The sequence below is a fragment of the Gadus chalcogrammus genome, chromosome 13 (genome assembly GCF_026213295.1).
Source record: "Gadus chalcogrammus isolate NIFS_2021 chromosome 13, NIFS_Gcha_1.0, whole genome shotgun sequence".
NCBI lineage: Eukaryota > Metazoa > Chordata > Actinopteri > Gadiformes > Gadidae > Gadus > Gadus chalcogrammus.
In genome coordinates this window covers 20,583,207-20,607,551 of record NC_079424.1, presented here as the reverse complement: position 1 = coordinate 20,607,551, position 24,345 = coordinate 20,583,207, and the positions used below count along the sequence as shown (strand labels likewise).

Sequence of the window (24,345 nt, the reverse complement as noted above, 5' to 3'; positions counted from 1 at the left end):
TCTCCAGAAATGAATCTTCACTCAAGAGAAGTGGCTGTACAAACTATGGTTGCCAATGGGTATGGCTTCATGTGGTTTGCATATGGATAGACAGTGTAATTCGAGCTGTCGAGACTGCCATTAATTAAGTTGTAATAACAGGTCTGGTCCACTACCACCCTACTTAACCAAAACAGCATGCTTTGGAAAACAAAATAGGCGCTCTGGCATCTATGTGGAAGAGCGCGTCAGTTGAAGCCCCTAGTCAAATGCAATCAAAGGCATTGAGGAAATTGAACAACTTAACAACGTTACCAAAGGTTATAAATCAACATTAGACAAATATGTTATTTTACAATCTGAGCCAAGTAATGCAATTTTGTGGGTTGATTGTGCATTAATGAATTAATTAAGGAAACGATCTGGTTCTTGGCTATCAGTAGTAATTAGAATTGATGTTACAATATTGATTCTCATAACAGTGTGTTCTACGGTCTGCAACTGAGACACACACCCCCCCCCCCCCATCCACCCTCCAATGCATGCAAGAAAACACACATACACACACACACACACACACACACACACACACACACACACACACACACACACACACACACACACACACACACACACACACACAAGAATGCACACTAATGAAATGAGCCTAATATTAGTCATAATCTTGATAGATGATTTGACTCTGGAACAACCATAGTAAATATATTATCCCTGTTTTTCACCCTCAATACATTCAACAACTACAATAACGGATGTGCCCCGATTTGAACCACAACATCAGTGAAATAACAGACATAGAACGTCCATCTGGATGGTTGGATGAAAGGTTGCGTGCCTGTCAAGGAAAGCTACATTTAAGCGGTATATTTCGTTCTCAGAGATATGAAGAGCGAGAGAGAGAGCGAGAGCGAGAGAGAGAGAGAGCGAGAGAGAGAGAGAGAGAGAGAGAGAGAGAGAGAGAGAGAGAGAGAGAGAGAGAGAGAGAGAGAGAGAGAGAGAGAGAGAGAGAGCGAGAGAGAGTGTGTGTGTGTGTGTGTGTGTGTGTGTGTGTGTGTGTGTGTGTGTGTGTGTGTGTGTGTGTGTGTGTGTGTGTGTGTGTGCGCGTGTGTGTCTGTGAGGGAGGGAGAGAGAGAGAGAGAGAGAGAGAGAGAGAGAGAGAGAGAGAGAGAGAGAGAGAGAGAGAGCTTCTGAATTCCTTCAGCGTGAACCACTTACATGGTCCTACATTCCTATATATTTTTTTGATATATTCTAAACGATGTTAAAACAATTAGCCCGCGAGTCAGGGCAGCACGCGCTGACACGGGAAAGACACACATTGTGATGTACAAATGCGGCCAAAACGACAACTCTGCTCGCGTTATTTGCTTTCGGGGAGACGTTCCACAGTCGCTGTAGTTCGCAGGCTCAGCATCAGCGGCCGTGTTTTCGGGACGGGATACTCATTGGAGAAGAAAGGGAAAGCCCCCGCATCATACGCACAGTCGTCATTTTCTACCCCAGTACGCACCCAAAGTAGCCATGTTCGGTCCTGTGTGTCAAAAAACCTAAAACAATATCGTTATTTCTCTCTTACCTTCCGGCTTGTTTTCGGCAGCCATTTCCCCTCCGCGCGCCTCATCCCTCCTCCTCCTCCTCCTCCTCGCGACCTGGGGGGGTCCACGCGCGTGCACAGGGAGGACAGCTCAAGGAGGGGGGCGGGATTGACGGGGGACGAGCCTGCTGTAAGCGGCGAACCATTGGTCCAAAGTGTAATAACGGACAACGGGGATCCGTGATGACTCGCGAAATTCACATCTCTCTGCTCAGCCCTATTGTAGGCCTATATAGCATCTTCCGCCCCTTATAACGTTCTTGCTCTCTCTCGCTCTCTCTCTCTCTCTCGCTCTCTCGCTCTCTCTCTCTCTCGCTCTCTCGCTCTCTCGCTCTCTCTCTCTCTCTCTCTCTCTCTCTCTCTCTCTCTCTCTCTCTCTCTCTCTCTCTCTCTCTCTCTCTCTCTCTCTCTCTCTCTCTCTCTCTCTCTCTACCTCTCTCTCTCATTGACGTTCTTCTCCTTTCAGAGAAGCGCGTCACTAAACGATGTCTGTATTCGAGGACACCTTGACAGCCTCCCACAGCATCACAATGATCTCTTTTATCCCTCGCCTTTTCCTCTGTTCTTTAGGCTCTCTCTCTTTTTTCATTTTACCTGTATCTCTCTCACCCTCTTACATGTAGGTGTTATACACCTCTCTTTCTTCCTCTGCCGTCTCTCTCGTGAACACACATGCACGCACACTCACACACGCACGCAAACACACATAGACACTCACACACACACACACACACACACACACACACACACACACTCCCCTTCTCTTTCTCTGTAAACACACAAAAACACACACAACCCCCCAACCCCCCCCCCCCATACACACACACACACACACACACACACACACACACACACACACACACACACACACACACACACACACACACACACACACAAACACACACAACCCCCACCCCAACACACACACACACACACACACACACACACACACACACACACACACACACACACACACACACACACACACACACACACACACACACACACAAAACACAATTTTCATATGCATACGCGGGCAAACTGTTTAAAAATGTAGCTTAACTAGTACGGTTCTTCCGACAAATTACAAAGCCTTGCCTCCTGAATAAAAATGAAACAGCCTTGCCCCGACCAACAAGATACTTTAGACGCGAGTGGGCTGAAGGGTGCTGTCCCTCGGTGGGGTGCTGGAGCTCGTGGTGCTGAAAGGACAGTTCCGCCCGCGCCTACAGAGCGCGCTGTGTGGCTCTTTACCTTACAGTGAGTCTCACACTACATCGTACTTTAAATGATTAATCCAAAAACGAATATAATCTCATCGAAAATCGATTCAATATATATATTTGTTTATATCATCTGGGTGAACTTCGCTAATTCTAGTTGAAGGAGGCGGGGAAACGAGAGATATACGGAGTAGTAGTAGTAGCATGTATAGCCTACGTAGGGAAACCGGAAAAAAGGCCTGATTCCACCCTTTTGGCCCGGGCTCTGTCCCAATCCCATCATAGTTGGACTTCTGATCCCCAGATGACCTTCCCGCCATTCGACCTCAATGCTTCTTCATTGTAGCCTACATGTCCAAATGGCCTTTTCAAATGGTTGTTTCTTCAACTCACCATGATGCATCCTAAGATATATTAATCAGGCACAAAGGTAAAAAAGTTCCTCTTATGACAAAGATACGAAGATTTGTTTTACAAAGATAATATGTAAGTTATAGCAAGGCTACACTAATCATTAAAACGTGTATTGATTTAGTCCTATCTATTTCAGAAGTCGTTAGGAAAACCATCTGCGCAAAGTATTAGCCTCCTAATTGGAGTCTGAATGCTTCCAGCAAATAGGCACTGACTAGCCTACTCCATACGATTTTAAAATAATTGATTAGGCCCAATATAAAAGTATGCGGTATTCCTTTGTTGATTGAGTCCATTGTTAACTGATCACTATTAACGGAAGTTAAAAAATAAGCTACTAGAATAGGCCTACTAAACAATAATAATGCAAAGCATATGAAAACCGTTAACCTTTTGACAACATCATTTTTTAAAAGCCTACACGGCTACTGTAATCAATGAAAGAGTGAGACAATCGACTGCACCCAGTTCGATCAATGTTCTCCTTTTCCCATTGCCGACGGAGGCAGTATTGTAGCCCCATCTTGCCCTTCTTATGCACGCTTCGACTTTTATACCCCTTCAGGATTTATTTATTTATCTGGCATTGCTATACCTCACAATAACATCCCATATGTTACAAATTTTCACTAATTTATTTTCATGCAACTAAACATAATAATGTATCGGCCACCATGAATGAGTTCATAAAAGTCGCAGCATTTAAATAGTCACTAGTAACAACATTAGAAGTGAACTACTAAACTGGGCCAATAAAACGACCACCAGGTGGCAGTGCACCGACTTCAGCGCACCTATCCAAAAGATCGCTACGGCACGCCCCGACCAATCAGCTCCCAGAACACTGGGGATGTGGGCGGGGACAGTTAACACGCAAACATGGCGGCGTCCTTAGATGATGATTTAGAGCTGGACAACCAAGATTATTATTCTTTACTCAATGTCAGAAAAGAGGTAGGAGAGCGGCATGTGGGCTTTTGACGGTCAAACATTTTAACTATGGATGTCAAGGCGAAATAGATTGAATGCTTACATGACGAATCAAAGAGCCGCCGCTCAGTGCATCTCTATGTACCGGTGGTCCATCCTAAGTAACGGGGGTTTCATAGACGATCTGACGATGCAACAGAGTTGTGTCATCATCTCGTTTCCAAAATACAGTTGATTGTTTAATTGTTTTAAGGATCAGTAAACCGCCGTTTCCCGAATTAACTAGTGTCATTCGGAGAAGCTGGACAAAGATGACATTAGTCATTGGAAATGTGCCATACTTACTACTACAGTGTAGTTGTTCATTTTCGTGCTAGTTATAAACCGGAAGAAAATAGTAATGTTACAATACAGCTAGTGTTTAGAATTGCCTTCTCTCACATAGGCAACGCAAGATGAACTGAAGGCCTCCTACCGGAGGCTTTGCATGCTGTACCATCCCGACAAACACAGAGACCCCGAGCTCAAACAGCAGGCCGAGCAGCTCTTCAACCAGGTGCACCAAGCCTATGAAGGTAAGTGGCCTGTGTGCACACCCACACAAACTTGCGAAGGCTAAATGTGATTTAAAATGGGTGCCATCGAAGATTGTGTTCTCTTTCTCTTAGTTCTAAGTGACCCTCAGTCCAGAGCCATTTATGACATCTTTGGGAAGAAGGGGCTGGAGGTGGAGGGATGGGAGGTCTGTATGGTATATTACATAAACCATGTGTGGTGTGTGTGTGTTGACGGACACCTTGGTGAATGCCTCCTAACGCCGTGGTCCGCTGTGTAGGTGGTGGAGAGAAAGAGAACTCCGGCAGAAATTCGCGAGGAGTATGAAAGGCTGCAGCGAGACCGAGATGAGAGGCGACTGCAGCAGAGAACTAACCCAAAGGTTATATACTCGACGACTCGCACACACACTAGACAATATCACTACCACGACAGCCATTTCAATAGCTCAGGTTTTTTTTTCACTAAACAGACTTTCACACTTGAATCATTTTGAAACCAGTTGCTCCAATAATATAAACACTTTCATACCGTACGAATAATGCTCAAACTCGCCAATGTGTGTGTTCAGGGTACCATCAGCGTAGGCGTAGACGCGACCGACCTCTTTGACCGCTATGACGAAGACTTTGAGGAGATGCCCGGGGGAGGCCTGCCTCATGTCGAAATAAACAAGATGCACATTTCTCAGTCCATCGAGGTAAACCCTTCGACCTACACCACAAACACAGACTGTTTTTAGGCTGGTAGCGATCCTAGCTCTGAGGATTTCCCTGCCTGACTTCACCCAGGCTCCGCTGACAAACAAGGACACTGCAGTGCTGTCTGGTTCTCTCTCGACGCACAATGGAACCGGAGGAGGCAACATCAACGTGGTCGTACGCAGGGTCACGTCGGCCAAGGGCTGGGGAGAGGTACGCTCAAACGCATCAGCATGGAAACATGCACGTACTGTGGAATACATTTTAAAAGGCTGGCAAAAGATTTGCTATTGGGCCAACATTTGCCTGTGACAAATATGTATTCCTAGATATATAAAGATTAGTGACTTAATGTTATTTAACCTACCAGAATCCATACCCCTACGTATGTGATGTTCCATGTTCTTTTAGCCAGAGAATATCTGTGTAGTCGTTTGTGTCTTGTGCTCACTGCTTGTCTCTAGAGTGTCGAACTGAAACTTTATCAATCCATCAAAAATGTAATACATTACAGTTGTTTAATCCCGGGGACATTCTGGTATATGAGTAAAACCCAGTTGACAGCCGCTGTATGCACTGCGATCCCCTGTAACCATCCTGGTGGGGGTCTTGTGTATGCACTGCGATCCCCTGTAACCATCCTGGTGGGGGTCTTGTGTATGCCCTGCGATCCCCTGTAACCATCCTGGTGGGGGTCTTGTGTATGCCTGTGGTTGCTGCAGGTGGAGGTAGGTGCCGGGGACATCCTGGGACCCCTGTTCGGATTAAAGGTGTTCCGTAACCTGACAGCGCGCTGGTAAGACCTGGTAGTCTTCCTATGAGGAAAATGGATGCCTTCCACCACCATTTTGAGATCCCATGTCTCTCACACGCTCGCCTAATCCACCGCCCCTCTGCTGTGTTCCCGCTCAGTTTCCTGACGGCACAGTGCGGCGTGCAGTTCTCCCCGCGCGGCATGCGCCCCAGCTGCTCCCTGATGACGGCCCGCCACCTGGACCTTAACACCATGGGCTACCTGCAGTGGCGCTGGGGCCCCAACAGCGCCATGACCACCAGCCTGGTCCGGGACACCAAGACCACCCACTGCACCCTGGCTCTTCAGGTGGAGAGAGACACACACACACACACACACACACACACAGACACACACACACACACACACAGACACACAGACACACACACACACAGACACACACACACACACACACACACACACACACACACACACACACACACACACACACACACACACACACACACACACACACACACACACACACACACTAGGGGTGTAACGATACATGTATTGAACCGAATCGGTACGGACGTCACGGTTCGGCGCATGGATATACACGGTATAAAATTAAATAAAACTGGCGTGCGAATTAACGCCTGAAAGGGTGCCGGCAAATTCGAGCTACGCATGCCGTCCGTTGATTGGTCGACAGAATCGCACTTCCGTGAGACAGGGGGATAATAACAAACAAACACATTATCCGCGAGGAATTTCTGGACAACGGCGAAAGCTTCATTTATCGAAGAAAATGTCCCACAAAAGTTATCCGTCCTTCTTGGACGTCCTTCTTGAGGTCACAATGCTAACGTAGCTGACGCGGCTAACACACACACACACACACACACACACACACACACACACACACACACACACACACACACACACACACACACACACACACACACACACACACACACACACACACACACACACACACACACACACACACACACACACACACACACACACACACACACCCCCCAAAGGGTTCTGGATTTAAGTCAATGAAGGCCTCCTTGACACACATATGCTTGATGCCTACGTATGTCCGCTAAGGGCACGACTAAATACATTCAACGTACTAAGTTGCTTTTGATTTAATGAAATTGAGTGATGAAATGGTTAGTAATACCCCATCCCAGAAAACAATCATTCCACTGTGAAATCCGTCCTCAGAGTGGAACCTCAAGGGTGTGTGTGTGTGTCAGTGGTGGCTGGTGGTTTTTAAAGTGAGGGAGGAAGGACTGCGCGCTTGGTTGCCATTGGCCTGCTTGCACTGTTGGCGTATGGTGCCATAAGAATGTGAGACTCAAGTTGTTTCAGGGTGTTTTGGTGAACTACAAAATAGCAGGGAGGGAGTTATGTGAATAAAATGTATACAAAGCCACAAGTGGCAACACCGTAATTTGAGAAGGAAAGGATGCAAAGCATTTTAGTCAAATCAGGCCTACTATTGATTTGTAAAAGTAAATAAAAAAATCTGGGCATATCATTGGGCCTATTTTTGCCCTCACTGACTGAAGTTATTTAGCTATGTTTATTTTCAGTTACAATTGTTTTAAGAAAAGACTCAAGAACCAAAGTGATGCCATTAAAAATGCATCATGCTCTGAATCATTCACTAACACCCTTTCCACAATATCAAACAGAGCGGTCAGAGTAACAAACTAGTAAAAGAACAACAAGAACATTATTTCAAAACTATTTACATGGGCTGTAAGCCTAACTATTCAGATTGAGGGACTTCATTTATAGATCAGGTCAATCCTCCTTGCTGTTTGCGTTGCGAAGACAACATCAGTGAAACCATGAACAGCCCACGTTGGAGATTTGCTATTATTCATAAGCAAACAAGGCCAGCAATAAAGTCGATTGCTTGTAATGCTACCAGTAAGCCATGCGAACCTAGCAAACCATGTAGCACTCACAACACTGACGTTGCCATTACTTCTGGTGACCTTGATTTTGGGAAGTGGTCTACCTCTTTCTTTGGTCGCTAACTTAGCACTGTAACTGAATGAATGGAATGATTTTTGTAATAAGACGTTTCCAATGTTTCCATTGTTCATTTAGGATCTCGCTATCGCAGATTTCACTTGCTCTGCGTCTCGACTGAGCACCGCGGCAATGCAGACCGGGTTTGTTATCGATAGCGTTGCCAGATTGGGCAGATTTCCCGCCCAAAGATAATTGTCCCAGCCTAACATGGTTAAAAGTAGCCCAATTGGGTGGGAAATCGGACCAATCTGGCAACACTGCTCAACGTCCAGGGATCCTGCTTATTGGTTCATAGCGCAGACGGATAGATTTTTGCGCGAATCAGACCCCTTAAGGTCCCACCCACTCAGAGGAGGATTTTCCTCCTCTCTCCCATTGAAACCCATGTTATCCACCGGCCGCCAGTACTTTCGGGGAAATGAATGGGAGTCAATGGAGGCGGAGGGAGGACGTTCCTCCCTGAAGTAATTGTCAATAGGCGATGGGGGGTGCTAATGTCCCTTTACCCAGGGAAACAAACATTATATATTCAAAGGCAATAAAGTAGTCATATTTAAGGGCATTAATTCATTACAATAGTCTGGGCAATCTACATTTTTTATTCTCAACAATGTTAGGGAGGATATTCCTCCCTCTCCTCAATGGAGAAGCCTCCACTGGTGGGTGGGTGTGTGTGTGTGTGTGTGTGTGTGTGTGTGTGTGTGTGTGTGTGTGTGTGTGTGTGTGTGTGTGTGTGTGTGTGTGTGTGTGTGTGTGTGTGTGTGTGTGTGTGTGTGTGTGTGTGTATATTGTATCTATACACACATTACATTTTTTCTGTTCCACGTCTTTTCCTCCCCCACAGCTAGGGGTCCTTAACTCCTACCTGATGATGAGCTACCAGTACAAGTTCCAGGATGAGGACCAGACCAAGGTCAAAGGATCCCTCAAGTACGTCAGTCTGAGTTTCAGAGCTCTGTCTAGACGGTGAAATCCAATAACTCTCGTTTCAGAAGAACACTGCATTTTGAATTATCTCTCGCCACAATCAGAATCTTATTACAATTTCACATTATATGGAATACCCCCTTTGATACAATTATTTTATCACTGTGAGGGGCAAAATTATTTACACTTGAAATTAAACTGCATACATTATTTCAAGATGAAATGGGCCCCCTTGTCAATACTTTTCTAAGTGAACCTTTGGAAAGTGGATGAATATGACGATATATATCCATAGTATATAGTAGGGATGGCACGGTTCAAGTAAAAAATCTGGCGCTTGGCTCTAGGCATGTATGTATTGTTCGGTTCTTTCAAAAGGGCATGCGCGGAAAACCCTTAAAATTAAGTTATTGGCGGAAAAGGTTTTAGGCAGTGAATGCTACCCCGTGAAACTTGTGGTCACTGCCCGGCAGGGCTCAAGACAGATTTGGTTGCACCCCTTTATTCGCTGCATTGTCGCAGTATTGGCATGTCCTTTGCCAAGTACCATCCATCTGTGTACATTGAATATATATATATATATATATATATATATATATATATATATATATATATATATATATATATATATATATATATATATATATATATATATATATATATATATATATATATATATATATATATATATATATATATATATATATATATATATGTATATATATATATATATATATATATATATATATATGTATATATATATATATATATATGTATATATATATATATATATATATATATATGTATATATATATATATATATATATATATATATATATATATATATATATATATATATATATATATATATATATATATATATATATATATATGTATATATATATATATATATATATGTATATATATATATATATTTATGTATATATATATATATATATATATATATATATATTTATGTATTTATACATAGATGAATGGTAGGATGGGGGTATTTGTGTGTGTGTCCTCCCTTGTTCTGCCAAAAACATACCAAACCAAAAACCACGACCCCAAAACCATGATATGAACTGAACCGTGAGTTGTGTGCCCCTAGTGTAAAGACATGCCTCTCCTCTATCTGGCTTACTGTCTGCCTCTCGCTAAGTGTCTGTCCAGCGGGGTTTGTTCTCCACCCTGACTCTCTCACTCCACCCTCTGGCTCCTCCTCCTTCCTCTGGCTCCTCCTCCTCCTCCTCCTTCCTCTGGCTCCTCCTCCTCCTTCCTCTGGCTCCTCCTCCTCCTTCATCTTGCTCCTCCTTCCTCTGGCTCCTCCTCCAGGACGGGCTGGTTTGGCACAGTGGTGGAGTATGGGGCGGAGAGGAAGATCAGCCGACACAGCGTCCTGTCTGCCACCGTCAGCATGGGGATCCCCCAGGGGGTGACACTCAAGATCAGGTACACAACTTCATCATGAGAGCTGATTCAGGAGCCAGGACTCACCATATCATCATCGCCTCGGGTCAGCGCATCCACGAGCGGCGCTTTGATTATTTAAACGGTACACAGACGTTTTGAATATTACAGAGGGAAGAGAATATTTGATGAAGCAAAAAGTCACTGGCAAAAAGTCACTGGTTTCAACTTTAATTTAATGCTGTATCTCTTTTTGACGGTCTTCTCGGGTCAATGCAACAAAATGTTGCGGTGAATCATTGTCACATTACAAGGACATTTGAATATTTCAGATGGAAGTGCCTATTTTAAAAAGCACAGACCATGGCTTGACCTTTCATAAGAAACTCATAATTATAAGAATTGCTGGTGGCTGTAATGAACCAAATTATTAAATGCTTAATACATCCTCAATAAGCACAAAGTATTTGGTTTGACCTTGTTCTGTTACCATCTCCTTTGACAAGGGATTTTACGGCTTTCAGTTTGAAAATAAAACAATGTTGGCCACTAGTCACTTTAAATTAATGAGCAAGAGATAACATCGAATTTGGACAGACCCTTCCAAAATGGTGCCATTTAAATTAACAGTGGTCCAGCTTTTATAGTTTCTGAAATATTGTCAATGCATTTTTCATTGTCCAGGGCCTTCATTATTCATGGCTGATTTTATTAAGCTAGAAATTATTATTACTAATGTAATGAGAGTACAACTCTTAAAAATGTGTTAATTGGAAAGAACATTTGAAGGGGAAGTTCTGAAAAACTGGGTATCATTTGACAAAAAAAGAAATTGGTCTCATCATTACTTATCTTTTTTTGCGTCTTTATGGACAGGGTTTAGAGTTCAAACTTCAAATATATCATAGCAACATTGTGTGTGTGTGTGTGTGTGTGTGTGTGTGTGTGTGTGTGTGTGTGTGTGTGTGTGTGTGTGTGTGTGTGTGTGTGTGTGTGTGTGTGTGTGTGTGTGTGTGTGTGTGTGTGTGTGTGTGTAAGGCCCTGGACAATGAGAAATCTGTGTATAGATAGATAGATAGTGTTTGTGTGTGTGTGTGTGTGTGTGTGTATATATATATATATATATATATATATATATATATATATATATATATATATATATATATATATATATATATATATATATATATATATATATATATATATATATATATATATATGAGGTGTATATATATATATATGAGGTGTATATATATATATATATATGAGGTGTATATATATATATATATATATATATATATATATATATATGAGGTATATCCTTTTTGTGGTAAACAAACCAGCTGGTCCAGCCTCACAACAACAGAAACTGGTGAAGTAAACCAACAGGCCATTTATCAAGCTTGTTTGAGTCATTCCGTTGGAGTAAATGGATCACAGTGTTCAACACAACACCAGGCATCCAACGCAGGAGGGAGGGCCTCCATTGCATATCGAAGGCACCCATCACTGGCCACGGCTCTGAAACTCACAGTGGGTTTCATGCTTTTGTGCTTAATATCCCATTTATTTTCTGGCAGGAACAAAAGCAACCACTAGCAGATGGCTTTTCTGTTCCTTTTGTTGGACCAAACAAAACAGAAGCGTGTATTTGTTCCCTTTGCGACCTGAATTCCACTTTAATGCCTCCCAATGCTTTTGTTGTGTTTGTACGTACGTGCGTGTCCTCTCTCTCTGTAGGTTATCACGCGCCAGCCAGACATACCTGTTCCCCATCCACCTGACAGACCAGCTGCTGCCCAGCGCCGTCTTCTACGCCACCGTGGGCCCGCTGCTGCTCTACGTGGCGGTCCACCGGCTCATCGTCATCCCGTACACACGAGCACAGAAACGAGAGTGAGTGGGGCCTTCAGCTGGCAGCACAGCGCAGCCTCCTTCCCTATACCGCCGTTTGGGTTGCAGACACTTATGATCGCCACAGGACCAGTACTGTCTATAACACTCCAATGTGCTCTCTAGCTGTCTTCATTAGTTCTATATTCTTTATGGGACCTGTGTCTTTACTGACAGGACTGTGGGTTGATAGAGAAGGAAGGATCGACGTGTGGAATACAACCTGGGTCGCCGAATGGTATACTGCCTACATGGGTTGAGCTGTCCCCCACTTGTTTATTGGTGTTGTGAGTTTCCTGAAGGGAGGACCATAAGCTAGAGACAAGCGCATAGTTGCTGCAACTCTGCCAGGGTTAGGGTTCAGGCTTTCTCTCCAAATATGCAAAATGTTAAGAGGACCATCCTAGATGCTGTCACTGGCAAAAACAGGAAACCCTAGATGGCCTCCGAGTCTAATGCATATTTAAGAATACAAACATGGAGAGTGCTTGTTGTGCTGCGCTAGGCAGCGTCTCGGGCGCCGCCACAGTCTGATGGGTGACAGCAGTAGTGGTCTGATGGCCAACTCCTGTCCTCGTGTCTTCCAGAGACCTGGAGCTTCAGAGGATCAGCTCGGCCACCGACATAGCCAAGAAGAAGCAAGAGGCCGAGTCAGCTGTAAGTGCCGACTGAAAACAACACACACGCACGCACACACGCACACGCACGTTGTGTAGCATTAACATAGTTTCCAAGGTTTGACTCTCTGTGTCATCTCAGACCCTCCGTCACTTTTGGCTTATTTCTCCGCCTGTCATCCTCTTCCTTGTCTTCCTCTTCTGTTCTTCAGGTTTTGCTGATGCAAGAGTCTGTGAGGAGAATCATAGAAGGAGAGGAATCCAAAATGGGTAAAAACACACCCACACACACACCTACAGACCCACACAGTTGCAGCTGTGAACTGAATCCTGGGGCTGTCAGGCTGGTTAGGCGGTACAGGTGAGGGTGTGAATGCTGCATGGCGGCTGCTGTGAGGAGTGGCGCTCGAGGGCTCGGGTTTGTCGAGGCTGAGAGACGTCGCGAGTCGGCCAGCGACAAAGCGATTACACTCCCTGTGCTGCTTTTTGTTTCTACAAGCTGTTGTTCACAATTGGTGTGTGCATATTGGCCTATAAGTCACTGCCATAAATCAAAATGTTTGGGGATGGGGGGATGTTCGGTGCTCTATAAAATGTTCAGCTGGCCCAGTTAGAGTGGGATGTGTGTACCCCATGCTCAAGCAGTACCAGAATGAATGGATTACACCAAGTCAACTCTGAAGGGGGGGGAGGGCAGTTTATTTCACCGTTGTTATATTCGAGCCATGGATAGATTCTGCGCCAGTTAGCCTGAAACTTGTATTTGGCCTGCTAGGTAACGCACACGCACAGTCATCTAGTAACAGATCTTCTTAAATTTCAGGCAGTAATACCTGACGGATGACATTGCCATGTCTAACAATTGCACTCAAATGATAGCTCTGAGATGATAAAGAAAGGCTATAGATCTAAATTTGAATAAAGCCTACATCATCAATAAGGCTTTTATAGTCTATTAACCATGGGAACAAAGAGGAAATAGTAATTATTATTATAATTATATTTTATATGTTGATGATTAACGAGGGATCTATGCCTTCAACTACACACATTGATTAGTGAACGCTCCACAACGATAAAGGAGAAATTATCCAAAACGAGCTGTCCCTTGGTTCACGCCAAATACTAAAGGAGATCTAAAGCTGTGAACCAATAGGACAAACATAGCGTTCCAAGTCTACAGATGTCAACTGAAAACGAATACATGGAAACAGCAGTGTTATAGCGGGCCACTACGGGTTCCAGCAGGTAACTCTGCTTGCCCCGGACAACTTGGACCGCTGAGTAAGGCCTTCGCTCCCCGCTTTAGATTGCTTTATTGCACTTTGTGGGCTTTGAGGACATTAGTGTAGAACTAAAGAACACAAATCCAAATGGGCAGGGATTACACACACACTGGCGCTGGGGAGAATGATTCTCTCCGTCGGTCCACCGTAATGCGTTTTAGCACTTCCACTAAATTGAATGGTGCCTCATTTGTTCTGTACACTGAAACGCTTGATTCATGTGTCCCAAGTTGTTATATTAAATTATGCACAATGTCCAGGCCCTGTAAACAGAGGCATGCGCCTCTACAATCCTCACCACAGGGTTTTCCTGCTTCCAGGTCTGATCATCCTGAACGCCTGGTACGGGAAGTTTGTGACGGACACCAGCCAGAAGCAGGAGAGAGCCCAGGTGATCGACGTCACCGTGCCCCTGCAGTGCATGGTCAAGGATTCTAAGCTCTGCCTTACGGAAGCCTCCAAGGTGTGTGTGTGTGTGTGTGTGTGTGTGTGTGTGTGTGTGTGTGTGTGTGTGTGTGTGTGTGTGTGTGTGTGTGTGTGTGTGTGTGTGTGTGTGTGTGTGTGTGTGTGTGTGTGTGTGTGTGTGTGTGTGTCTGTCTGTCTTTAATCCACAGAGGAACAGCTGGGGTGCTGATAGCCCTGGGGTCACTAGGAATACAATGCAACGCAAAATCTGTTTTTATTTCCTTTCAAAAGACTTTGCATCAATTAGTTTTGTGTGCGTATTTATTTCTTTAGCTGTACAATACGTTTTGAGTGCTGCTGTGGTAACTGTTTTTCCTGATGTATACAATAACTAACTCTTATAGCTTCTTGTGTGGCAGTATCATTACCTCCCAGAATTCTATCCAGTAAACCCACAATCAGAAGCAGCCAATCGAAAGAGTCCCCCCCCCCCCCGCCTCATCTAATTATTATGCTAATGCATTTATTTAGGCTAGGCGAAGCTAATTCCAATACTAATAGCCTAAAAGCCATTAGATTTTTACCATGAAAGAGTCACACCCAACTACCTCTAACCCAAGGTTTATTTGTGCGTGTGTGCGTGTGTGTGTGTGTGTGTGTGTGTGTGTGTGTGTGTGTGTGTGTGTGTGTGTGTGTGTGTGTGTGTGTGTGTGCCTGTGTGCGTGCGCCATTGTGCCTTTGGGTATGTGTGTGTAGGTGGGGCTGCCAGGCTTTTACGACCCCTGCGTAGGAGAGGAGAAGAGTCTGAAGCTACTGTACCAGTTCAGAGGCGTCCTGCACCAGGTTCTCTCTGCGGACTGCGAGGCTCTCAGGATACCCAAACAATGTGAGTCAAGGCGTTTTCTGCTCTATTAAGAGACTACAGTAGCAAAGCTGTGGACACTGGAAAATCGTTCAGAACCTATTGATTCACTCTTCACTGTATGATTGACATACACTCACTTCCTTTTGCCCGCCGTAGAAGCATTGAACGGGGAAATGTCTGTGTTTTTAAGAGCTAAGAAATAGTCTTTGGCAGTTGTTATAGTTTTTAACAGTAAAATAATACTTAAAATAATTAATTTATTTTGTCTAGATGAAATTCTGCAAGTTGTACTATAACATCACTCACACAATTTCTGGGAGTGCTGTTGTCAGTGCACTTGGCTGGTACTACGCTATGACGAGAGAAGAGACTATTTAATTAGCAAGTTAAAAATGGCTGCAAGCGGCAGAATAATTACAACATCCCTGAAGCCTCCATACTATGTCTCTCCTCTCGCCTCTCGCCTATCTCCCCCTCTCTCTCTGTCCTGACAGCTCACAGAATAGACGCTGAGTCCTAGAAGCCCGCTTCTGCCGGATCTCCATGGCTGGAAGGGGGAAGAACACACAAGCAGCACTATAAACAGGAGGAAGTTATAGCAAAGACGAAAACAACACAAGGTTCCCATCCTCCCCTCTCCCTCTCCCTGTCGTCTGTACCTGGTGCTGTGAATGAATCCCCACCTGGAGTCCTCCTGGCCCTTCTCTGGTCCTGTCAGCCGTCTCCCATCACTGCTAGGACCTCGGCACCTTTTAGATTTCTTTGTTCTCTACATCCAAACCAAACAAGACTGGCCAGATGGATGCATGGCAGGCCCCCTCCCCATGATCCCCCCATCAGTCCTTAATGCACACACCACATACTAACTGAGTTCACTTGCATAAAATGTGGTGATTGATCCAAAGGGAATTTGGTGCGAGACCAGAGCTTCATTTGAAGCTGATCGCTGTTGCAACTTAAAATGATTCATTATGGTATATTTGATCCAAAAGGAAACAGCATTTTATCCTGTATACATATCACTACAGTACACACTCACCATTGTTTGAAGCGTCCAACCTTATTCTAAGGCACATTGAGAGTTGAAGGCTATGCTTAACAACTACACATGATGTCATCCTCCCAGTATCCTTTGGGTTAGCCAGCACCTCTTTGGCGGAGGAAACGTTTAGAATTAAGTCATTCATTTAAAATCTCCCTAGTTCTCGTATATTTTTGTTGAATTGTCTCAACGTAAGTTATAATGCCTTGTGGCAACATGTCTGCTGCTTGTGTGGGAGACATTGTTTCCTGCTATGTCTGTTGACCTGACATGAACCACATAAGGACCATTTCTCCATACATATGTTTCAATGTTTATCATGTTATCCAGTTGTAATCTTAGGATGTTCAAGTATGCCACCCACGTGCCATACCCTCGCATTTGTTCATATTGTCGTTTGCTATGTAATGATGAGCTAGACTCAAGCATTCCTTAACTTCTGGATGGTTCTGTCGTTGACGATAAGGGTCGGTATGGCATGGATTAATAACAGTCGTAATCTATATAGGCCATTCTTGTATTTTTTTGCTGAGAAGGCAACTATTTTAATGTAACCGTGGTCCCATAATATCTTACAACCTAGCACACGCACCAGGAGGGTTGTATTCTATATTGTATTATAGAAATTAGCTATTGTATATTATACAATATATCATAAGATAATTATGTTAGCGGAATGAAAATACTTTCATTCCCCTTTCATTCCATTGTGTCACTACAATTATACAAAATGTATGGGCATTATGTAATTCTAAAAAACATTACTGTGAAATTAAGCACTAATTTAACATGTAGCAACTATTTAAGGCCATCACAAGTATTTCTAATATGGAAAACGTAAATTTCACATTATCAAAAATGTTCTTTATGTTCTGGCAACTATAATCGTTGCCAGATATCCATATGCTAGCTCTGTGAATAAGACTAAACCTATTTTCCTTTTTATGTTGTCCCTCAAGTTACACACACACACACACGTATATATAAAAATTTGTCTTCTGGCTTGAATCCATTCTAACCATTATTTCAACAAGTCTACATTCCTTTCGAGGATAACATTTGTGTCATTTTATTTGCTCATGTTTGGTGTTGAGTGTAACCAGAGCCATCTATCTCTAAAGGGCTCTGGCCCTGGCCAAACGACTATTGACTTGCTGCAGTGCCACCATGAGGCCAAGAGAAGGACTGCACCCCCTGACCTGTAAACTGAAGTGTTTTAAGTTGTGCGTGAGGAGCCTCTTTGCCCTCTCATGACCATTGTGGTGGTGCAATAAATACCAGCTGATCTGTGAGATGCTGTGTTTAAAGTTCAAGGGCATATCCACAGTTTGTTATTTGGAGAAAAACAATGTGCTAATTTCTGTTCAACAAAAAACCGAATGTTGTTAAAACGCTAACTCTTTATTATACAATAGTTTCACAGAAACAGTTTGCACCACAGGCCTACAGACAAAGCTTTCTCAAGAATAGGATGAAAAGATTCAGGATCAATTGAAACATATTTGTAATTATAGCAATCATAATAGAATACGCTCTTCCATTTGCACCTGCAGACCAGATTCAATCTTGAAAAGCCCTAATTTGTTTAAATATAGTAAAATGGATACGAATGAGTACAATATGCAAATTGTGTTTTGAGGCGTCAAACAATTTGTACAACTTTGCATGTCCCATTAGCAAGTGTTTATAAATATCAGGAAAATCAAACTCAGGAAGAAGCAGAGCTTTGGTACTGAACCAAATTTGTTCTTGAAGTCAAAAAGTTTGACTGAGTCATTATTTGTATAAAAATCAATCTTGCATTGTGAACTCCGATATTAGATACTGGCATCTAATGTGTCACAATCACTTTCAAGTCACCTCTGTGAGCTATGGCTTATATATTGACAGATACAACATGTAGCCTATAGTCAAACTGGCTGAAAATGAAAACGGATAAAGCAGGACTGAAAGAATGCTTAAAATAGTTTGTCAAAATCTCGACTTTCAAAAAAACTCCAACAGGCAAAACATGGACAGTGAATACTGATTAGCGTAGAGTCGAGGGTTATACGATAGGGGGGGCAATGGATCCTGAACCTGCATGACCTCCTTGCCCCACAACCTAATCTCCCATTCTGAAAACCTAGATAAAAAAGGTTGACTGATCGTAGCACATGCATTACTGATGTATTATACACCCCTCATTTCCGTCAGCCACACACGCACACCGTGTCCCCTGTTCCCCAGAAAGAGCCTCCCTTTCTGAACCATTCTGTTAGGCTGAATGAGAACATCTCCTTGATACCATCCCTTTAAACACAGGGACATGGTCATATAGACCCTTTTCTGCAAATGGACATTAAAACAAAAACTATTGAACTACACACAAACCAATTATTTCTCAAGTGTGCGCACAAGCTGTGTTTATAAAGAATCAATGTCTCAACAGGTTTGTGCTAAAACATGCAAGGTCAGCCGGAGGCAACGGCAGGCCTTCAACCACCAAATAGGATTACCGAATGTGAAACCTAGTCTATACATTTTTTCAAAACAAGAATCCTAATTTTTTCTTTGACCGCCAAATCCCAGATAACCAAATGGTATTGAAAAAAAATTACAGTATGCCAGAGGGACTACCTAATCCCGAGTTTATGCGTGTGTGTAGAGGTAGAGGCAGCAAGGGGAACCCAGTGATTTCGGAAGGTAGACTGTACAAGCACTCACTCCAGAAGTGTTGACCAGGAGCCTCTGATATTCTTAAGTGTTGACAATAGTAAAAAAAAATAAAAAGGAATGGGATGGCTATGTCTCCTTGTCCTGTTGGATTACACTGCCATATTGCAGAACCAGCTCACACATTAGAGATATTTCACTTTATTTAACGAGTGCTAAAGGACCTAAATCACTGTATGCATTGAAAAGACACACCTTAAAGATAAAAAAAAGTGCAAAACCTCTAACCTAAAATTCCCAGCATGCACCGAGGCAGGTGGCAGTTATAAGGGCATCATATATGGCAGTTCCAGTGTTCACGAGACGCACAAGTCCAAAACGTTAGCAATGCAGCTACGCTTACAGACTTTTCAGTGATTGCCGTACGCACAGGGAAGCAAGTCTGCCACAGTGTTCAACTGTCAAATAGGTCCACGGCAAGTTTAAGTATATATATATATAATAGAAAATCAGGAACAGGACTGGGGGCCACGACGGAGGTCAGTTCCCACGTTAACAGGAACTGTTGTGGACGAGAGAGTGGATGGGTCATAGGTCATAGTTCAGGGGTCAACCCGGTGGAGGATTAATCTAGCAGGTGTTTCCGAGGCCCGATACGCGAGCGGTGGGAGCGCCGCGCGTCCAGCGTGCCGTGCGTGTCCCTGCAGCTCTGACACATGTACGTCTCGGGCACGTGGCTCTTGCGGATCTTGGCACAGGACAGGTGGATCCAGGTGTTGCACGTGTTGCACTCGATCATGGCTCGGCCGGCGAAGGGCTTCATGCAGAAGCAGGTGACCAGGTCCCACGAGTCGTCATCTGGGGAGACGGGAGGAAAGGGACACAAATTTGATTCTCACACTCTCCAACAACGTTCCTCCAGACACTGGTACATTGACCGAGGCCTTACCCGAGTCGACCATGATGTCCTCGTCCTCCCCCGATCCGTCTTCATCTCGGAAAACCACCTGCTTCCCCTGGCGGAAGACCGTTCGGCTCCCCGGGGAGGGCTCCGCCGTCTCCATCTTCACGGGGCTCTCCTGCAGGCTCCGCCCGTCCCAGCAGCGCTCCTCCTCTGTGGGCTCCTGCTTGCAGTGTGGAGGGCTGGGAAGCCGCGGTGCGTGGGGAGGACGCAGAGGGATGGTGATGTCGTCCTCGGGCTCCTCCTTGATGGCGTGGGCGCCGAGAGGGGGCGGGTAGTGGAGCTGTGGGGCGTGCAGCGCCGGGGCATGCAGCAGGGGGCCGCTCGACTCCCTGGCCGGGCCCAGCCACTCCTTCTTCCTGTTCCTCTTTTTCTTCTTCAGTTTGTCCGCCTTTCTGCGCTCGTCCGAGTGAAGCCCACCGAGCACATGCTGCAATGGAGTTAAAAGGGCAAATATGAACAACTTGATAGTTGGTTATTTACCTAGGTAGAGACAGGGATTATATTTTACATTCTCCGTAACGGCAGCCCAGGAATGGTACTATTTACAAATCCCCACCTGTAACTGCACCGTATCGCACCTTCTTTAAAAGGTTCAATCCTGGCTCAGTAACCGGTAAAACCTCATTCACTAATGCCGCTTTTCCACCGCACATGTAGCTCGACTCGACTCGACACGGCAGCAGCACGGGTCGTTTTCCACCGCAAATAGCACCTCCTGGACGTGGGCGGGGTCGGCTGCGCGAAAGGGCTGTGACGTATTTTTGTACCCGACGCAAACAACACCTACGCAACCCACACATGGACAGAACCCACATAACAACAATGGAGGACATCGATAACATTACTATTATTAGCTGGCATGTTGAAGAAGTTGAAGAAGTGGAATATGTTGACCGCGGCGCTGCTATGGCTGTTACCAGCATGGTTGCCATGTCGCTCTCGTGACTTCGTCACACTCTCTGGCCAATCAGTGGCCGGCCGTCTGGCGACGTCACCTTTTAGCATCGGCTCAGCCGCTTGGAACCTAGAGCGAGGCGGTACTAGAAAAAGCAGCCACTTCAGGTACCAGATACCATGTTTTCGCGGTGGAAACGCAAAAAATGCAAGCTGAGTCGAGTCGTGTCGAGCTGGTACCATGCAGTGGAAAAGCGGCATAAATCACCCACCGTCCCAACCCATGTTTACTGTGTTTTCGTCTGTTGTATATAGTCCATATCTTCTCTGCATATTTTACCCATTGAACGTCTTTCCATTAGTGATTCAGGTTCTGTCTGTATGCATTTATGATGTCATGTTATTTCATGTAATGTATTGTAATGTATGACCTGTCCAGGGACTGCAGATGTAAACTAGCCTTCCTGACTTACTCACAGATACAGATTTGTTGCAATGTAGGCCTGCCAGTAAACAAATAAATTAAAATGAATATCAATGTACAATACAAAAAATACCTCTTTTCTCGTGTGGCTATCTGAGGCTGCTCCTGGATGAGGGGGCTTCCTGCTCCTGTCCTGGGGGGCTTTGGGTGGGCGCTGAGGGCATGAGGCAGACGGGGGGCCGGGGGTCCAACCATCGCTGTCCACTGTGCTGCCGGTGCTGTTGGGGGGGCTGGAACTGCTGCGAAGAGAAGGTTCCTGGTGGCGGGAGTAGGAGACATGAGAGCGGCACTAAAGAGACCCTTTGCGATGGCCAGATTAACTCAGGTCAATATTACCTCTTATGTCCCGCACAAACCTATTGCCTCAGCTCGAGTCACGTATTTCAGCCACATTCACCGCCTCATTATCATGTAAGGCAAGTTGTCATAAAATACTCTGCCATTCAAGGTTTTTCTGTACAAGTCATTAAAAGACAAAAAAAAAAAGGTTGACAGAACATAGCATGTAGGTCATAACCAACTAGTGTCGAAGGCATTTTAAAAGACAACGGGTCAGAAACCTGGATGCACTGCCTCCGTGTTAAGACCACATCAAAAGACAGAACAGAAGATTGTTCATCGCCTCACTTCATCCTGCTTAAGCGTGGCTATCGTAGCAAAGCGGCAGCCAAGGGCCCGCAAGGAAACGGGGCCGAATGCTTTGATAAGAGGACGGTGGCACCAGGCCCTCTTACCCTAGCACAAAGAGGGCTGGGTTAGGGGGAACCCCTGCAGGAGGGACAGGCAGCAGCCCGTGGGCTAGCGTAGGGCAAGTGGGCTGCCCAAAGTCTGTGGATTAAACAAAGGCATGGCATCACAACACACCAGACAGGGGGCCATGCAGTGTTACACCCCAACACAGTAGCAGACTATGTGCCAGATAACCTACTCAATTCAATCGTGTAGACACCGCCATGTTAAAGTCTACTTTGGAATGGTGACTAGAAATCAATTCAGGATATTCGAGGAAATGTGGATCCAAAAAAAAAAAAAATAGGACCACAAGGAAAACCTAATTGCATATTGAAATATAAAAGCACAAGGGAATGTGAGACCACATCTCATTGACAAGTCAGTCTAAACTGTTCGAAAAGTTTAACAACCTTAAGTTAGGCTTACTAGAGCCATCCAGCGGTACAGCGAGTCAAGCGCGCACACACACAACCCTTCATAGCCATGACCAACAGTCTTGCGTGAAATAGCTACTTCATCATCAGCACCTTGAATGTACCTAGTTGGGCCAAAGAACATGCAAAACAGGCTTCACCGCATTTCCTATCCGCAACGTTATTATGTTGGAAAACATGTAATGTTTTCCTTACACTTTGCACAAATACGATTATAACACAATATTTATAAGAAGAACATGCATGACACAACGATTAGTCCGGTTGAGGAAGCCAGCTCGGTTTCTTACCTCTTGTGGATATGGGATGTATCCGGCATAGGCCAGGACAAAAGTGCAGAACTTGTTAAAATCCTCGACTGTCCGTCTCCTTCTGAATGGCGGACTGAATTCCTGTGTCAACAACGCAATCAGTCAAATCTTGTGTAAGCACATGACAGAATGAGATGAAGTATCAATCATCACTTCACAATCCTATGAATAATACGAAACCCATTCTACTTACATCTAAAAATCGAATGTAATGTACCTACCTAGTAGTTGTGGTTGTTGACCAACCCCCCAAACAGTGCTGCTAAGCTACTCAATACACGGTGAACGTGTCATCGTGTCACTGTTAAAGCATCGTGTCCCCAGAAAGCCTTTCTCAAAGTAAATACCGGCAGCCGTTTAATGGATACTACACTGTCGTTTTAATCAATTCCTTAATTGGAGGACGACAAAATCTCGAGCCTATCTAGTGTAGATTGGAGTACTTGTAGCAGATGTTCAGGTTAGCCTGCAGTCTGATGACGACGGGAGATGTTTGACTCGCTAACCCTACCACTCCGCAGTCTCTTCAGGCTGACGTGGTCTAGTTGAATGCATTGCAGTGAAGAAAGGGGATCCATACTGACCCAATACTAACCGCATATGCGTGTTATTAGTCTGTTATGTAGATACCTTCGCACGAAGCTAAACATGAAGCTACGTTAGCAGAGCAGGCTACATCGTGCGCTGTTACTTGCGTTAAGTTACCTCAGACGAGTTATCAATGTAAATCTTTTAAATTATTGTCGGACAACGGAACAGCACGCTTACCTCAGACTTGAAGGCATGCGATGTCGTTGGGGTAACATCACCCATCTTGACAAAGTGATCCCCCACGCTGTTATCACCGTTTGAAGTGAGGACAATAGTAAACACTAGAGAGTTACCGCTAGCCTGTGGTGGTCCGTCAATGCTAACGCTAGCTCAACTCAAGCGGCAGTGTTTAGTTTGCCACTAGGACGAAGTATGGCATTACATATATTCTAACTGGGCATGCAATCGGCCTAAGTTGCAAAAAAACTATTATAAAACAAAACATGAAGTGACAAGGACAGCTGTCGATCCCGCATTATCTCGATGTGAATGTCCGTCAGCTGCTGCTGGATATTCCGCTGAATCCGTAGTCTGTAGACGAGTGACGGAAACGGAAACGGTCGCTCTAGCTCCTGTTCGGCTAAAAGGATCCTGACTGTTAGCGTTATACCGGTCTACCGC

At 44.6% G+C, this 24,345-nt stretch overlaps 2 protein-coding genes across 2 annotated transcripts; one reads left to right on the top strand and one right to left on the bottom strand.

Moving 5' to 3' along the window:
• The first annotated feature begins 4,076 nt into the window (after nucleotides 1-4,076).
• Nucleotides 4,077-19,046, top strand: LOC130401897 (dnaJ homolog subfamily C member 11). Its single transcript, XM_056605919.1, has 16 exons — nucleotides 4,077-4,185; nucleotides 4,607-4,736; nucleotides 4,830-4,903; nucleotides 4,997-5,098; nucleotides 5,288-5,416; nucleotides 5,508-5,630; nucleotides 6,140-6,213; nucleotides 6,330-6,519; nucleotides 9,056-9,141; nucleotides 10,477-10,593; nucleotides 12,292-12,447; nucleotides 13,032-13,101; nucleotides 13,274-13,331; nucleotides 14,668-14,810; nucleotides 15,509-15,638; nucleotides 16,112-19,046. Exons 1-16 carry the CDS (start codon nucleotides 4,111-4,113, stop codon nucleotides 16,135-16,137), a joined length of 1,683 nt encoding a protein of 560 aa, XP_056461894.1. The 5' UTR covers nucleotides 4,077-4,110; the 3' UTR covers nucleotides 16,138-19,046.
• phf13 (PHD finger protein 13) lies at nucleotides 17,524-24,263 on the bottom strand. The gene is made up of 5 exons (XM_056605920.1): nucleotides 23,902-24,263; nucleotides 23,113-23,214; nucleotides 21,730-21,912; nucleotides 20,264-20,705; nucleotides 17,524-20,172 (listed from the first exon to the last, which is right to left on the bottom strand). Exons 1-5 carry the CDS (start codon nucleotides 23,944-23,946, stop codon nucleotides 19,940-19,942), a joined length of 1,005 nt encoding a protein of 334 aa, XP_056461895.1. The 5' UTR covers nucleotides 23,947-24,263; the 3' UTR covers nucleotides 17,524-19,939.
• Nucleotides 24,264-24,345: the final 82 nt, after the last annotated feature.